The sequence below is a fragment of the Macaca mulatta genome, chromosome 10 (genome assembly GCF_049350105.2).
Source record: "Macaca mulatta isolate MMU2019108-1 chromosome 10, T2T-MMU8v2.0, whole genome shotgun sequence".
Taxonomy (NCBI): Eukaryota; Metazoa; Chordata; class Mammalia; order Primates; family Cercopithecidae; genus Macaca; species Macaca mulatta.
The window spans coordinates 18,523,433-18,541,804 of NC_133415.1; the positions used below are offsets into that span (position 1 = coordinate 18,523,433).

At 44.1% G+C, this 18,372-nt stretch overlaps 1 protein-coding gene across 4 annotated transcripts in view; it reads left to right on the forward strand.

The window, feature by feature from the left end:
* SYN3 (synapsin III) overlaps nucleotides 1-18,372 on the forward strand; it is a 553,834-nt gene that overhangs the window by 75,200 nt on the left and 460,262 nt on the right. For all 4 annotated transcript variants that reach the window (XM_028827102.2, XM_015149984.3, XM_015149988.3 and 1 more), the window contains 1 exon segment: nucleotides 3,312-3,369. In XM_028827102.2, the coding sequence (XP_028682935.1) occupies nucleotides 3,312-3,369 (58 nt within the window).

The window sequence follows — 18,372 nt, forward strand, 5'->3', positions numbered from 1 at the left end:
TAGACTCAAACTCCTGGCCTCGTGATCCACCTGCTTCGGCCTTCCAAAGTGCTGGGATTACAGGCATGAGCCACCATGCCTGGTGGACAGATATCTTTTATTTAAATGTTTGCTGGCTTGATTTTGTCAATTTTAAATATTAGACGTATGACACACAGGTTTCCATTTGTCACTTTGCCCCAGGCGCTGTAAATACTAGACATGGGCCTGTCCTTGTGTCTGGAATTTGCCGATACCACCTTTAAGGATTCATGCTAAAATTCACAAACTATATGAAAAGATTCTCTTTGCATGAGGCTGTCCACACAGGCATTTATTTGAAGACCATTGCTGAGAGAAAAAAATCAAAATCTTGCTTTCGAGTCACACTAATAGTTCCTTTCCTACTAAAGTACTGCCTAGTTGACATCTAAGCCCATCAGGATGTAAGAAAAAGTGGTGCTAATATCAGAACTGTCAGTCAGTCTTGGGAAGAGATTAACTTCACCGGCATCAGCTAAGAGTAGGTAGAGAGACTTTGGAAGCAGACAGACTGAAGCTATTAGTAAATTCACAAAAAGGATTCTTTCACAAATGGAAGGCTGAAAAAAATGGGTGATGACACCCATCTTCCAAGGAAAAGAATAGGAGACTAAGAAGGTTGTTTAATGCTTAAAAAATTATCCATTAGAAATCAATCTTGTGGCTGCACCCAGCCGATGGGAGAGTTGGGGTGCACATTTTTATGTACCACTCTGTCAACTCTCTTACTGTGGAAAAAGGGGAGAATGAGTATTAGGAAGCAAAGAGCTATCTCTGTCCCAAAGAAGTTTATGGAAATGCTTAACACAATGCCCAGTTCACAGCAAGTCACCAAGAACTATTAGTGTCATCATACCAATAATCAGAAAGAGAAAATGGAAATTTTGTTACTTTTTGTGAGACGATATCCAAACCCATAAAGACCCCAATTTTCACTGCTATTTTTCAGAGTTGAGCAAAAGCACAGATACGGAATTAGAAGTCCTGGGTTCAAATCCCTTAGGCAAAGTGTTTAGTCTCTCTGGGTTTCAGTTTCTTCATCTGTAAGTTGGAAATAACGACGTCTACTTCGTGGTGGTGGTTGTGAGCACTAATGAGAAAGGATGTACGTTAAACTCTATAGCAGAGTTTCTGGCTTGATAGAGTTGATACTCAACAAGGGTTTTTTCATCATTCTCTTCACTCATGTATTCATCTAACAAATATTAGTCAAGCTCCTACTATGTGTTAAGCATTCTAGTAGGTGTGAGGAAGAAAATGATGAATATGATAGGTTGTTTCTGACCTCAAGGAGCTGTGTTGTAGTTTAGTGGTACACAGGCATTAAACCCAGCTATGAATTATAATTAATTGTCATTGTAATAAATAGTATGAAAACAATACGAAGAGACTCTCAGTAGAGAGATGAATCATAGGTCAGGATTAGGGTGCTTATGGAGAAAAATGACCAGGCAAATGAATTTGAGAAATAATTAAAATGTAGAATCAGTGAGTACAGGGATGATGTCTAAGCAATGGGTAGATAGGGATATCATGTATTGATGATGGAGAAGATGGAGGCAGGGATGTAGAAGAAAGTCCATGGAAGGGAAGAGGGAAGGAAGGAAGGAAGGAAGGAAGGATAGATGGATGGACGAATGGACAGATGGATGAATGGATGGATGGCAGATGGACAAAGGAATGAATGAGGACTGCTTTATTAGACACACAGAAAAATAGAGAAATGGGTGAGAGTGGATAGATCAATAATAAGTCTTTGGTGGAGTATATGGGGTATATAGGTAAAACTCAATAAAACAATACTGCATTATTTATGTAGGATTCTCTTTTTTGGATAGTTAGAAGATTTGGATATGGATAATGGGCATCACTAAAACATTGATTTTTGTTAAGAGTTAAAATGCCATAACATTTTTAATGTTAAAAGAACACAAAAATATATACTTGAGAATGAAACTGGATCGAACAAAACTGTATTTTCTAAAGACTTTAAATTACACACTTTCTAGTAATCATCATTGTTTTATACATTCAACATATTTCTGAAGACTAAATTGGAGGGTTGGAGGATACCAAGGTAAACCATTTGTGGTTTTGCCTTCAAAGGGTAGGGGACACAGGATTAACATATATGTGAAGATAACATGACGAGAATCATGAATTTAAGATAAATATGGATAAAACATTATAAACATCCTTTCGTTCTTTTAAAATCAATACACAATAATTTGCATATTTATGGGGTACGTATTGGTGTTATGATACATGTAATGTATAATGATTAGATTAAGATAGTTAGCATAGCCATCATTTCAAACCTTTTTATGTGGGATCCTTTTTCTTATTTAATCCTCAAAGTAACCCTTAGAAATATGTAGCACAATTTTTATTACTATTATTATTGTTTGAGACTGAGTTTCGCTCTTGTTGCCCAGTTGGAGTGCAGTGGCGTGATCTCAGCTCACCGCAACCTCTGCCTCCTGGGTTCAAGCAATTCTCCTGCCTCAGCCTCCAGAGTAGCTGGAATTACAGGCATGGGCCACTACCCCTGGCTAATTTTGTATTTTTAGTAGAGATGGGGTGTCTCCATATTGGTTGGGCTGGTCTCGAACTCCTGACCTCAGGTGGTCCACCTGCCTCAGCCTCCCAAAGTGCTGGGATTACAGGTGTGAGCCACAGCGCCCGGCCTGTAGCACAATTATTAATATCATTCTTTTACAGATGCTAAAACTATGATGCAGGGAGGTCAAGTGACGTGACAGAACCAGAACTTGAGCCTCCAGTCTTGTCATCCACCCTCTCCCCTCTACCACACACCACCTATAAAGAATGAGAAAATCGGCCAGGCACGGTGGCTCACGCCTATAATCTCCGCACTTTGGGAGGCCGAGATGGGTGGATTGCCTGAGGTCAGGAGTTCGAGACCAGCCTGACCGACATGGTGAAACCTCATCTCTACTAAAAATACAAAAATTAGCTGAGTGCGATGGCGAGCACCTGTAATCCCAGCTACTTGGGAGGCTGAGGCAGGAGATTTGCTTGAACCTGGGAGGCGGAAGTTGCAGTGAGCCGAGACTGGGCCATTGTACTCTAGCCTAGGCAACAAGAGTGAAACTCCATCTCAAAAAAAAAAAAAAAGACTGAGAAAATCAGCAGTGAAGGTGGGAGGAGACAGTAGGATGGCCGAGGATGTGTCTCAATATGCACCTCTGGGGTAAGGCCTGTGGGAGAAGGGAGAAAAGAGTAAAACAGCCTGCATCCTTACTCAGCTGATTTCTTCCCCTTTACAGGTCAAAGTATTTCCATGGGAAGAAGGTGAATGGAGAGATTGAGATCCGAGTGGAGCAGGTAGGTGGGAGCTTGTCTTTAGCAGTGTCGTCTGACCTTTTCTGCAGCTGGGACTGTTCTTACACGCAATCTTTTTTTTTTTTTTTTTTTTTTTTGAGACGGAGTCTCGCTCTGTCGCCCAGCCCAGGCTGGAGTGCAGTGGCGCGATCTCGGCTCACTGCAAGCTCCGCCTCCCGGGTTCATGCCATTCTCCTGCCTCAGCCTCCCGAGTAGCTGGGACTCCAGGCGCCCACAACCGCGCCCGGCTAATTTTTTGTAATTTTTAGTAGAGACGGGGTTTCACCGTGGTCTCGATCTCCTGACCTTATGATCCGCCCACCTCGGCCTCCCAAAGTGCTGGGATTACAGGCGTGAGCCTCCGCGCCCGGCCCTTACACGCAATCTTGGTCCCCATCTTATGTGGTCATAATGAGCTAAGATTACCAGAAAAGTCCAAGCTTATACCTGGGAGTCTCATTAAATTTCAGAATTATTTGGGCCAGTGGTTTTCAACCTTTTATGTTTTAGCAGAGACCCTTTCTTCAAGGGAAATGTCAAATAGGAACTCATTCTACAAAAGAGAGATACGTAGAGCTGCTTTGATGGAAATAGGCAGGTGGAGCCCAACGTCTGTCTGTTCCATACTGCTCCTTTTGGCCCCTGGGGCATCTCCTTGCAGCCACCTGGGCTAGAGAGCATGGTTTAGGAACATAATGAAGCGCCTTGAATCCTGCCTCTCTCATTTTCTAGATTTTGGGCAGGTGACTTAATCTCTGTCTGCCTCAATTTCCTTGTATCATTGTGGGGATTAAATTATTTAAAACCTCAGAAGGGATCAGAACCGCAAATACTATCTCTTGCTATTGCTATTAATATCAATATCCAAGTCTCTTATTTTATGTGGAAAGAGACACAGATTTGTTTAGGGCTGTGTAGGGAGGCAGTGGCAGAATCAGGAGTAGAAGGTGTGGTTCCTGGCTCCAGATCAAAGCTTTCTCCTATTCGTTCAGCGAGGAGCTCCTCTCTGTCAAACACTGTGCTCAGCCTTAGGAGAGCACATTTGAGCCTGGGCTCTGGAGCCATACTCCAGATTTGAATCCCAACACCACCCGCTACTAACCTTGTGACTTATGCTCTCTCCAGCTCAATTTCTTCATCTGTCCAACTGGGGCAATAATAGCATCAGCCTGCGTTCATAGGGGGCTGTGAGGATCAAACGAGTTAGTCTGTGAAAAGTGCTCAGAACAGTACCTGGCACATACTGAGCACTTAGTAAATGTTACCCATTTATCATCAGCATCATTATTCGTTATCCTCCTCTTACTCCTCCTCCTCATCAAAGGCAAACAGTAACTAACATAGACAAGGTCCTTGCTGTAAAAATGATTTCAAAATACAATTTTTAAAATAGGGGAGTATGACTGTTCTTCTCCCTGCACTTTTTGAGCTTAGTGTGTCAGAGAAACAGAAAGGTCTCCTAAGCATCAAACTGAGTTGGTTTAATATTAAAACACCTACACTTTGAATTTCAGTTTGATTCTGTGGCTTTCAAGTCAACCCAATGTCTCCTGGTTTTCCTTCCATGGCAGAGAACAGGTTATTTTTGTTCATTTTGCAAATATTTGTCAAGAGTCTACTATGCTAGCTAGCTAATATGTGGAGAACGAGTATATAGAAGAAGAGGCCCAGTCTCCAAATGCCTGTGGTCTAGGAGGAGAGGTGAGCTAAGTCTTTCTTCTTTTTCTTTTTCTTTCTTTCTTTTTTTTTTTTGAGATGGAGTCTCACTCTGTTGCCTAGGCTGGAGTGCAGTGGCGTGAAATGCAACCTCTGCCTCCCGAGTTCAAGCTATTCTTCTGCCTCAGCCTCCTGAGTAGCTGGGACTACAAGCATGTGCCACCATGCCTGGCTAATTTTTTTTTATTTTTTTATTTTTAGTACAGATGGAGTTTCACCATGTTGGTCAGGCTAGTCTCGAACTCCTGACCTCAAATGATCTGCCTGCCTTGGCCTCCCGAAGTTCTGGGATTACAGGCATGAGCCACCGCACCTGGCCTACAGAACAATAACATTGATGATGGTAGCAAACTTGTATTGAACGTTTACTATTTGCTAGATGCCATATTAAGTGTTTTCCATGCAATAACTCATTCAATCCACACAATTTGCCTGTTGCTGAGGAAACTTGGGCTCAGAGAGCTTAATAAATTGCCCAGGCAGGTCACACAGCTAGTAAGAATGCAGTGAAGCTGGGGTTTGAACTTACAGGTAGAAACCAGGGATGAGAGGTCCAAATTTAGCACTCCCAGCAGCAGAGGTCACAGTCAACTGAAAGACTCAGATGTGGCCTCGAGGAGGGAGTGGTGTTTGAAATAGATCAAAGGATGGATAGGATGTCAACAAGTGGAGATGGTGGCATGAAGAGTGTGTGAATGGAGGAGGCAGTGTGAGCAAAGATAAGGAGACCAGAAGTACAGGGTATGGAGTGACAGGGAATGCGGTGTGGTTCTCCAAAACAGGACACATCATCTTCCCCTGCACCCACCCTACTCCTCCCTAATTCTCTCTCTCAGTAAAGAGTGTGACCATCTACCTTCCACTTGTACCAGAAACCTGCTCCGGCTCCCGAATGTGTCCCTCTCCCTGTACCACTGCACCCATTCAATGACTGGATCCTGCTGACTCCACATCTGATATTTCCTAGTCCCTGCACTTCTCCCTTCATCCCCATCACCTAGATCCTTGGCTGGACCACCCTCAACTCTTGTCCAATCTTCCTCATCAACAGCCTCACAACTTCATGTTTTCAACCCATCTCCAATGTATTCTTCATACCAAAGCTAGAGTGATCTTCCTCAAAAAGCAGATTAGATCCTTTGAAGTGTTAGCTTTACAATCCTTTCCTCAAAGACTCCTTCTCTGAGCCTTTTCCAGATTTATATCAGGTAACCTGGTTATTCCCTTTCATAGCTCCTCAACTTTTCCTTCCTGGCCCTTATCTGAGTTTTTAGCCATACATTTTGAGTGGGATGATTTGCCTGAGGGTAGAGACCATGACTGTCTGGATCTCACCCTAAGTAGCACTGGGCCTGGCACAAAAGAGAATTGAAGGAAATATTTGCAGAATGAATAACTGATAGATTCTACAGATTCCAGGCTGCTTGTGAGTTTCCAAGGGCGATAAGTCACCATTCACCGCTTCTTTTTTTGACAGTCGCACCCCGTCGCCAGGCTGGAGTGCAGTGGCGCAGTCTCGGCTCACTGCAACCTCTGCCTCCCGAGTTCAAGCGATTCTCCTGCCTCAGCCTCTCAAGTAGCTGGGACTACAAGCATCCCCCACCACACCCCGATAATTTTTGTATTTTTGGTAGAGATGGGGTTTCACCATGTTGACCAGGATGGTCTCAATCTCTTGACCTCGTGATCCGCCAGCCTTGGCCTCCCAAAGTGCTAGGATTACAGGCCACCGTGCCCAGCCACCACTTGTTAATCTCCCCTCAAAACTCTGGGTTTTCCATAAGCCATCTGGTAAATACTTGGTTGCCAGCTGAGCTCACCCTGCCTCATCCCATTTGTGGAAACCCCAGGGGCATGTTTTAATTTTCCACTTTTATCTCAGCAATGCCATTGGCCCAACTTGTAGGTACAAAATCTATGAGCAGGACCATCAGGGAATTGCCCTAAGAATAACTCACCCCGGGGCTCTGGGGCCCCTCGGCCCGTCTATGAGGTCTACAATCACACTGAAAAACCTTGGCTAATTTAGAGTCATTCTGATTTCCAGCCATGCCCCTCTGTGAAAGCCAAAAGGTGAATTAGCCAGGAAACCAATTAGCAGGTCATTTGGGCATTTTTCCCCAGAAGACATACCTTTCCAAATCCATCTTGGAATCAGAATCACTTGTCTTTGCCCATCTGTATCAATGGGCGGGACACACAAGTAAGCCCCCCAGAAATCTCACATGCATCCTTTAGCACTTGGGAAAAGTCTCAGGACGGAAGCCACTGTTTAGTCTGAGCTGGCCTCACATTTTGGGATCCTGTCTCCCAACCAAGGGCCAAATTAACCAGATAATTGCACTGTCTGGGTTTTGCTGGACAGAGCGAATGAGTTAGTTGTGGTTGGCCTAGAGGAAGCCTCCACCCATTCTCTCCATCCTCTTCCCCCACCCCCCCTCCGAGTCTAAAAACTGCTTGCCTCAACTTTTACAGAGCCAGGAATCAAGAAACCCTAGGGAGGCCCGTGGGGGAGATAGCATCATTTTGCATTCTGTTACCCAGAATGCCCTACTGGCTCTGCAGGGCCCTCACAGCAGTATCCTAGTAGGGTCTGAGAGGATCAGGCCAGGATGGTTGGCATGTCAAACTCTCCTCTGTTTATATTTGAAGTAAAGGGTCTTTTTCTCCACAGGCACAAGTCACCCCTCTGTGGGACCAAGCAATGAGGTTGATGAATGGATTAATATTAAGTAGACTCACAGTTCTGGGACATCAGTGGGCTAGGACTTGCTAAGGTAGAACCTCAGTCTCTGATTTTTAAGAGAAGACTGAAATCACCACCGCTAGTCTTTCCTCCGTGTTAATGGAGGTACCGAGGCAGAAAGAACACTAATGCCTTGCTCTAGCAGGCGGAGAAAAAGGCAAGAGAAGGGTTTATACCTGCCCTTGAGCAACTCCCAGCCCGATGAAGGAAGCCAGATGACCCATGGATTTACGTATGAATACTAGTTGCTCCTTTGAGTACTGTCCTTGTGTAATATTGGGTTGGGTTGGGGTTAGGAAGCTGTTCAGGGGAGGCTGCTGTTGGGAGACTGTTCATCTTCTGCCCTTTATATATTTAACATTAATGTCTTCTGAATGGAAAGGTGAGATATTCCCCTTAAAATATTTAAAACACTGCAGACCCTGTATTTATATTTTTTTATATGCACTTCAGCCTTCAACCCACAATTCTTTCTAGGACAACATTTCTTAGAATGGACCTTAGCTGTAGATACTGACCATAAAGACCTATATTTCAAGAAACAGTTGTCAACAAGATAGAGAAGTGGAGGTTGGATGTTAATTCAGTTTGGTGGTTTGGTGACAGGTTGAACATCATCCTCGTTAGGAAATGATTACTTGATAGAAATAAATACACCTTGGGAGAAATCTAATGGCTTGCCAAAAGGCTTTGTACTTGGCTTTGTTCTCCTTCTTACTAGTGACTTATGAAATTATATATGCTAATGACTTTTAACTAGACGGGAGAGAGAATACGCAGGATTAAATTTGATCTGATCAAATTGAATAGGAATACAATACAAAGTTGAGTAGGTGGCGGCAATTCCTGCAGCCTCAGTGAGAGTGCAGGAGAGTGCAGGTTCGGCTGGTTACAGTAGCTCACACCTGTAATCCCGGCACTTTGGGAGGCCCAGGCAGGACTGCTTCAGCCCAGGAGTTCATGACCAGCCTAGGCAACGTTGTGAGACTCTGTCTCTACAAAACTAAAAAAAGATGACTGATGACCTCAAGCTGATGGGCTGAGTTCAAAAACTCAGCTGTGAAGGAGCAAGATTAGGGATTTTTTTTTTTTTTGAGACAGAGTCTCACTCTGTCGCCAGGCTGGAGTGCAGTGGTGCGATCTCGGCTCACTGCCACCTCTGCCTCCTGGGTTCAAGTGATTCTCATGCCTCAGCCTCCTGAGCAGCTGGGATTTCAGGCACATGCCACCAGGCCCAGCTAATGTTTGTATTTTTAGTAAAGACAGGGTTTCACCATGTTGGCCAGGATGTCTCAGTCTTCTGACCTCATGATCCTCCCACCTTAGCCTCCCAAAGTGATGGGATTACAGGCATAAGCCACCGCACCCAGCCAGGGAGACCTATCTTACTAACATCACATGAGAAAAACCAAAAAGACCTAACATTTGAGTTGAGCACAGCTTAATATGTGCGGGAGGAAATGTGGTGTAGGGGTTAAGATCATGGCTCCAGCGTAAGATAGACTGAAGATGAAATCTCAGTTCAGTCGTATTTTAGCTGTGTTTGCTTTTTACCTAAAACATCTCTAAATCAATTTCCCCACCTAAAAATGATGATAATAAATTTATTCCCCAGAGTTATTGTGTGAAAAAATGAGTTAATGTAATATGCTGAGCATTTGTTTCTGGCACATGTATTAGGTGCTCAATAAACTACAGTTGAGATTTTGCTACTCCCCTAAAACCTGATATCACTTCAGGCTGCACTATCAAAGCACAGCAGTGAGAATGCAGGAAGGTGATAGTTCATACACTCCCTCTTATATGCACACACACACACGCACACACACAATGCTAGTGAGACACTCTAATAAAACATCCAGTTGTGTGTCACACTGGAAGGGGGTCGCAGCAACCTGGAATGCCTTCTGAAAAGGGTTTGGAGTAAGAGAAACTAAGGCCAATAAGGAAAGAGGATTCGTTTAAGGAGCTGGAGATGTTTAGTCCAGAGGAAGAAAGGTCTCTGATAGGTCCCAGTTTACTCTTTACAAATATGTACCTCTTGAACAAGTATGGTTGATAAAGTGAGTTACCATTTGTTGAGTCCTTATGAGATAAAGCTAAATGCATTTTATGGTTGAAGTAGGCACCTCCATCTTTTAGAAACTGAGACTCAGAGAGAGTAAGTGGCTTGCCCAGGGTTGCCCAACTAATAGGTGGCATGGGTCTGTTTTTGAACCCAGCCAGTCTGACTTCAGGGTCCTCTTCTTATCCACTATATATATTTTTTTCTTCCAGTGTTGTAAATATCAAGAACAATAACCAAAAGTATTGATTAAAGGACTTGATATGCATAGTCTTATTTCAACCTCACAATGCCTCTTTAAGATGGGTACTTTGAGCTGGGTGCAGTGGCTCGTGCCTGTGATCCCAGCACTTTGGGAGACTGAGGCAGGTGGATCACCTGAGGTCAGAAGTTCAAGACCAGCTTAGCCAACATGGCGAAACTCTGTTTCTACTAAAAATACCAAAATTAGCCAGGCGTGGTGACGCACACCTGTAATCCCAGCTACTTGGGAGGCTGAGGCAGGAGAATCGCTTGAACCCGAGAGGCAGAGGTTGCAGTGAGCCAAGATCGTACCATTGCACGATCGTACCATTGCACTCCAGCCTGGGCGCAGCAAGAGCAAAACTCTATCTGAAACAGACAAACAAACAAAAGATGGGTACTTTGACTGTCCCCTTCTGCGGATGAAGAAGCTGGGGCTCAGAGATGTTAAACAAGCAGAAGAAATGGGTGATAGAGGAGGAATCTGAACCCAGGTTTCTGTGCTGAGCACCACCCTCTATTGTTTCACTGGGGTTCGAATTCAGTCTATTGGTGCAATCCTACAGGAAGATCGATTTCAACTTGGTCTACACAGAAGCTGTTAAGTAGTGTTGACTAATGAGGAATGGGCCATGCCCCTTTGGTAGGTAAGGTATCTCCTGTGCTGGAAATGCTGTGGCAGAAACTTGGTGGCTAACTTGGGGAATATTTCACAGGAAATTAATGTGCTTAGTAGGAGATAACCTTTATTAATCTTTTTTCTTTTTGGGGGGGTGGTAAGTAGTATATTCAAATAGTTAAAAATTGAAAAGCTACACAATGGTATGTGGTGAAAAGTCTGCCTCCCACTCTGCCTACACCAATCTAGTTCTCTTCCGTGTACTTAACTGTTATCACTAGTTTCTTGGGCAGCTTTCCAGAGAAGTTTTAAATGCAATGAGCAAATACATATACATGCTTTTCACAAAGGGTGGTTGGTCAGAAAAACATTTACCATGCTATATATTTCAGAGGCAATTTAATAAGGAGAATTGATTACAAATGGATCAAAAGGGGAAATCATTTACCAGAGGCACGGGCACAACCGTCCTACATTCACTGTTTATCACGGTCACTATTGTCACTGAGGAATCAGGAGCCTGTACTCTTTTTGTTGTTGTGGTCATTTTGTTTTGTTTAGTTTTTGAGACAGGGTCCCCCTCTTTCACCCAGGCTGTAGTGCAATGGTGTAATCACAGTTCACTGTAACCTCGAACTCCTTGGCTCAAGTGATCCTCCCACTCCGACCTCCCCAGTAGCTTGGACCACAGGTGTGCACCACCATGCCCAGCTTTTTTTTTTTTTTTTTTTCTTTTTTTAGTTTTTGTAGTGATAAGGAATCGTGATGTTGCCTAGGCTGGTCATGAACTCCTGGGCTCAAGCAATCCTCCTGTCTGGACCTCCCAAAGTGCTGGGATTACAGGTGTGAGCTACTATACTTGGCCAAACCTGTGCTTTCACTGAGGCTGCAGGAATTGCCACTACCTGTTCAAGCTGCTGTAGCTGTTGGTGAAGCTTCTGTAACCCACCCGAAGCAGAATTGTTGCTGCCTTCTTTGTACCTTCAGTTCCTGCATGAATGCCTCCCATTGGTAGAAATGAGCTGAAATTATGTGGCTAAAGGATCTGGGGAATGCAGATTTTAGGCTTTCAGCTCCCATAGTGCAGGAGAGACTATAGAAGGATGAGTGGCAATAGACAGTGACTGGCACAGTCCACCCCTTTGGCTGCTCGACATCTACACATACCTTTCTACTTATCCACACTCCTCTGCACCCTCATTATTCACTTAATATTTCTTGGAGTTTATTCCACGAGAGTATATGCAGACCTGCCTCATTCTTGTTAATGATGGCCTGGGGTCTGTCATGTGGATACACCATAATTTGTTTTCTGTAATTTTTCTATTATAGACAATGCTAAACTTGTGTCATTTCAAACATTTATTAATCAATCTGTAGGATTCACTTCTAAAAATAGGATAACTTGTTCCAAAAACATTGCAGGTGGTGGATGCTGTAATGCACATTGAGGAATGAAGGACTTTTCTTCCAGCTGCTGGAATTGCTACCAGAAGGTAGCCTTCCTCTGTCATTCCTCCTTGAAAGTGCCTCAGGTGAGGAGAGCTGCCTCTCCCAAGGTCACATCTCCTTCCTGGTGGCAGTTACATCCAATGACTGGCTGTCAACGGCTATAATAAATCCCTGTCCCCATCACCCCAGTTTGGGAGAACTCTGAACGGCTATCCAGCTTCAGAGCTTCTTGCAGAGTTGCCGGAGACCTCTGCTGAGATGGCTGTGTGGCCCAAATTCTCACAGTCCTGCATCCTTTCTTTTCTTCCCCCTTCCAGTGATGGAGATCCCAGAGAATTCCCTAATAAACCTCCCCCAAGGCTAATATCCATCCCAGGGTCTGCTTTCCAGAGAACCCAACCTGAGAGAACACATTTATAATTTTGATAGATATTGCAAAATTACTCTCCAAAGAGGTCATATAGAATTCATCTGTAAGACTCTTCTGGTCTTGATTTCTGGGACTGTACGTGACCCGTGAGTTCTGGAGTCCATCCTGCACAGAATGCTCTCCTGGTTACAGCCCAGGCATGGATGCTGAACTCTGAAGTGCTCCATAATTTGATCTTCCTATTTGACCTCCTTGTGTTTGAAATTCACCAGAGCTTGGTGTTTCTCTGCAGGACTGAATTGGACGGAACTCTACCCGCTCTGATCCACTAAGCCTTGTTTTGTTAACACAATCCTGCAAGATTTATTTGTTTGGCTTGGCTTACCCTGACCTCAGACGTTCTGTTTTGTATTATTTTTAAAAGCGTGCAGGTCTCCATGGAGGCCTTTTTCTTTTCAAATCTAAGAACCAGCTGGGGGGATAAAAAAAGCAGGTGGAATACTAGGGCCCATTAGCTGAAACATAACTCATTAGAGGAGCGAGTGTTTCCCTTCTTAACCGTGACATTGATTATGGTAGGTTTATCAGCTTCCTGGATCTACCTTTAGGCTCATCAACTTAAGAAGTCTACAGAAAATGGAGAAACAATAACATTGATGATGGTAGCAAACTTTATTGAACATTTACTATTTGCTAGGTGCCACATTAAGTGTTTTCCATGCAGTAACTCATTCAATCCACACGGTATGCCTGTTGCTGAGGAAACTGGGGCCCAGAGAGCTTAAGTAAATTGCCCAGGCATGTGACACAGCTAGTAAGAATGCAGTGAAGCTGGGATTTGAACCCAGGTCTATCCGACTCCAAGGTCCTAGTTCTTAACCAGAGTACATCTATCAGAATATATGCTGGTCATGAACTTGTCTTTACAAAGCTTTTTGCCTTTCCCCTCTCAGCTTGAGTACATAGCCCACAGTATCTTCCTATCTCACCCTACTCTTTTGATCTACTGGGTAAATTACAAATTCATATGAGATGTTTTCCCAGCAAAACAGTCCTCTTTTCTTGACTAACCCCAATGGTTCTTATTCATCATTTCATGTTTCTGGCTTATTCTTGCATAGTTTCTCTGTTAACAATTCTGTTTCTTTTCATTGTTTTCCCCGAAGGGTTGATGTTCATTATTGTCTTTAAATGTAGCTCTCCATCTTTATCTTTTTTTTTTTTTTTTTTTGAGACGGAGTCTCGCTTTATCGCCCATGCTGGAGTGCAGTGGCTCGATATCTTTTTTTTTTTTTTTTTAATAGAGACAGGGTCTTTCTGTGTTGCCCAGGCTGGTCTTGAATTCCTGTGCTCAAGTGATCCTCCTGCCTTGGCCTCCCAAAGTGTTGGGATTACAGGTGTGAGCCAACACGCCCAGCTAAGCTCTATGTTTTTAAATTATCTGGATAGTATAATAGCTTGGACTCTCAAGCCAGATCACCTAGGTTTGAATCCTGGCTTCACCACTTCCTGAGTAACCTTGAAGAGGTAATTTAACTGCCCCATGCCTCAATTTCCTGATATAAAATAATAATAAGTGCCCATATAGTTGTTGTGAGACTGAAATAGGTTACTGTAAGACTGCATGAAGCACTTGAAGCAGAGCCTAGCATATAGAAAGTGCTTAGTAAATATTATAACTGTTTTTATGATCAGCTTCACATCATTGAACACATTTGCCTGAGTAATTTCTAGGCTTCAGTCTCTTGAAGCATGCAGAAATAGAAAGGATATAATCCATGCACTAAAGAAGTTTGCAGTGCAGTTTTTGGGATAAAAAAACATAAAAAGCTCATGTTTCTCTGTGTGTGTTGATTATTTACACATATGTTCAATCATAGTTCCCACTGATACACAACATTCATTTCTGGATGGCACCTGTCATCCATTTCTAACTTCTTGATAGTAGATAGCACAGACTCTGGACCTGAAGAAAAAATGCAATGAATGTTTGTTGAGTGATTGTGTGAGTGAGTTGAAGGTGTAACATAGTCATAGAAGGATAGAACCAGGGAGTGTCCTAGGAGACTGTCTAATCCTGCTCCCTTGTTTAACAGCTGAAAGGTTCAGAGGGTGGAAGTGACTTAGCACACACGTGAAATTATTGTTGGAGCCCAAAATGTGGAGAGCACTAGCTTTCATCTCCCAGGTCACTGCTTTTCCTACTACAATTCTCCCCCTGCCCATGGCATCTTTTGTTTTTCCCTTCTAAGAAGCCATTAGTCCCTTCTGATGGTTTTAATAGCAAGAAAATAATAGCAAAAACAAATGAAGTTTATATTTTTCACATTTACCTGTGAGAAGCCTTCTTCTTGGGAGGAACCTAGGATAGAGTGCTGAACCATAGCTGATAGCCAAAGGAGAGCTCCAAGCAGTGAGGGCTTGGGAATGCCAAGACCAAGGCTGAATGAGCCCCACTGATTCTAAACACAACAAGGACAGCGTTGCCCATTGCATGACCCTTTAGACTCTCCTCTTCTTTTCTGCTGGAGGAGAGTACAGCATCCTGGTTTGGTAGCACCATTTAGCACCCGCACTGGAGATGAGAAGGAAGGAGGGATGGGAGTCAAAGGGAGTTCATCCTCTTGCACTAGGAAACCCAGCTCAGAGTTCCTTAGCCTTTAGCTGCTATGTTTGGATTCACCTTTCCTTACTGCCACACCACTTCATCAGCATCAGCACGGCCCCCTGTTAGTACCATTGATAAACGAGACTCCAGGGGAAATGAAGTGGACATTCTGAAAGAGAACTCAGTAAGCCCTTTCACTTCTTGAAGGATGTATAACAAACAAAACAAACAGAGCTTGTCTTATCTGAACCTGTTCCTTCATTCAAGAAACAGTCACTGAGCACCTGCTGTGTACTTTGTCCTAATGACAGAGCCCTCCACACTCAAAGAGTTCTTTATCTGGTGGGAAGATAGACATTGAAGGCAGTGGCCATAATGTGTTGTGATGAGGGCTGTTGTAGAGATTTATCTAACCTTGGGATGTTTTCAGGAAAGACCTCACAGAGAAGCTGATGTCCAGCAGGGTTTGGGGACAAGAATTAGGTGAGGGTGAGTGGGCACATGTGCACACTGGGCCTTTTAGCTAAAGAGCATGATTCAAGTCTCAGCTTGTCACATACAGGGCAAATGACCAGGGTATGCCCTGCATGAGAAAGGAGGTGGGAGACGAGGCTGACAAAGAAGGTGGAGGGCAATCTATTCAGGGTGGGCCATTAGTGCAAGGCATGCAAGTAAGAATTGTGTCCTAGAGGCAGGATGTATGTACTAGACTTTTTAAGCCACGGAGTGCTGCAACCGTGATTTCATTTTAGAATGCACAGGCTGACAGTGGTCTTAGAAGATTGGCTGGATAGGAATGGTGGCTTGAGACTGGAGGCAGAAAAACTCAGCTCTGGATTTGGTGCAAAAGATACCTTATCCTTGAATATGATGCTTGGGTAGGAGGCACATTTAAGGGACTTCATAAGTGTTAAGTGAATGCATGTACATCCTTGCCACTGTGTTCCTTAGCCACTTGAGCCATTCTCATACCTGCAATTCGTATTTGAAACTAGAAGAGAAGAGATGATCTATTTTTCTCAAGACTGACAGGATGGATTCAAACGCACATGATGTGTTGGAGCTGGCATTTCTTGAAAGTGAGCCATTGCCAACCTCCTCTTGTTCACCACCTTAGTCCAGCCACTTGGAGTAACCCATTTCACACTGCACATTTCAACTTGCTCCCAATCTGCCTAATCCCCAGCCTTGTGATTCCTTCGTCTGTTGATGATCTCCCTCCCCATGCACTACTGCCCCCGGTTACACCACTTCTCCAGCATGGCCTTCAGCTTTTGTGTGGCTAGTCTACATTTTCTGCCAGCTCTGCTGTTGTCTCTACCATTTGGGGTCTGGCCCACTCCCTGATGAGAGGAGCCCCCACTGGGCTCACCCCGGCCCTGCCAGCAGCCTCTGCCTGGATGTGCTTACACACTGGATTTGAGCCTTTGCATTTCAGTGGGAATCAAGGGTTATTAATTAACCTAGGGTGGAACCTATTATGAAACATCCCAGAAAACTGGAATGAACCAAAGAGACTTCTGAACTCACAGCAGGGAAAAATGCCTTTTAATTGACTTGGATGACTTCACCGCAAAAATCTGTCTGGCTGTTATGCTAAACTGGAAACTAATCTATTAGATTGTCTAAGGAGTCTCCTAGCCCACTCTAAGCAGAGTCTCCTGAGGAGGGGAGTGGGCCGACATATCAACAGGACTTATGCATTGAAATGGCTTCCTTTGGATCATACACAGTTAGGGCGCATATTTCCGATGTTAGAGAATGAGTTTATGTGCCCTACAATGTCAGAGAGAGAGAATTAGGGAGGAGTAGGGTGGGCGCAGAGGAAGATGATGTGTCCTGTTTTGGAGAACCTACAATGTCTATCTTTAATATCCCATAGGATTTTAGTAGTTCTAAGACACTATTTACTTTACAATAGAATTCAACCTAAATTGGACCCGTCTTGGTCCAGTCTTGGCCCTCTCATCTCAGGAAGTTTTAGAGGATGACATGAGAGAGTTTCCACTGGTGGTGCATGAGGCAGCTGACTGCTGTACAGCCTGGGCTCTGAAGGGATTAATGAGCATAGCCAGTGTCTAATCACATGCTTACTAAGTGTCAGGCACATGCTGCGCATTTCATATGGATTAGTGTGTTTAATCCTCATCATGACTCTATCATGAGCAGGTACTGTAAGTTCCCCCATTCTCCAGATGAGGAACCTGAGGCTCACCCAAGGCCACACAGCATACAGGTGGCAGAGCTGGAATTCACAGTCAGTTTAACTGCAGAGTCTGTGTTTATGATTCTTTTTATTTTATTTTATTATTTTTTGAGACAGGGTTTCACTCTGTCACCCAGGCTGGAGTGCAGTGGTACAGTCATGGCTCACTGCAGCCTCAACCTCCTGGGCTCAAGTCATCCTCTCACCTCAGCCTCCTGAGTAGCTGGGATGACAGGTGCACACCACAACACCCGACAAAATTTTTAAAATACTTTGTAGAGACAGGGTCTCACTATATTGCCCAGACTGGTCTCAAACTCCTCTGCTCAAGCGATCCCCACAGCTTGGCCTCCCAAAGTGCTGACATTACAGGTGTGAAGTACCGTGCCCGGCCTGTTTATGGTTCTTAATGTTTATGCTGGCTTATCTGGGAAGGTGTATCCTGAATAAATAAAATCCAGGGAAGGCTTGGTGACTTTCCTCTCATGCACAAAGTTCTGACTTGTGCATTAGACTTGTTTTGCGGGTCTCAAGCTCTGCACACCAGGCGCTCCGTGAGCTCGCCCCTGTCTGCCTCTCCCCACTCATCTCCTCCTGTGCTCTACTTTCAGTCTCACCAAACTGCTGTGGTTCACCATCGCCTACCCACGGTAATACCATCTTGGAGTCACATCTCCATGCCTTTGCTTATGCAAGTCCCTCCTCCTGGGACATCCTTTCTTAGATTTTGCCATAGATTCTTCAACATTTGCTCCAGCATGATGTCTGCGTTGCTTCCTCTGCCCACCTGCTCCGTCCAGGCAGGGTGAGGTGCCTCTTCCCTGTACTCCCCCAGCACCTCATACCTGTGTCTACCATCACACTTCCCAGATGACTGTGAGCTTGCTAATTCACCTGCCCTTGCTCCCTCTAGACTCTGGGCTCATTGGGAATAGGGATGGTATCTTTATTCATTCTACAAATATTTACTGACTGCCTATA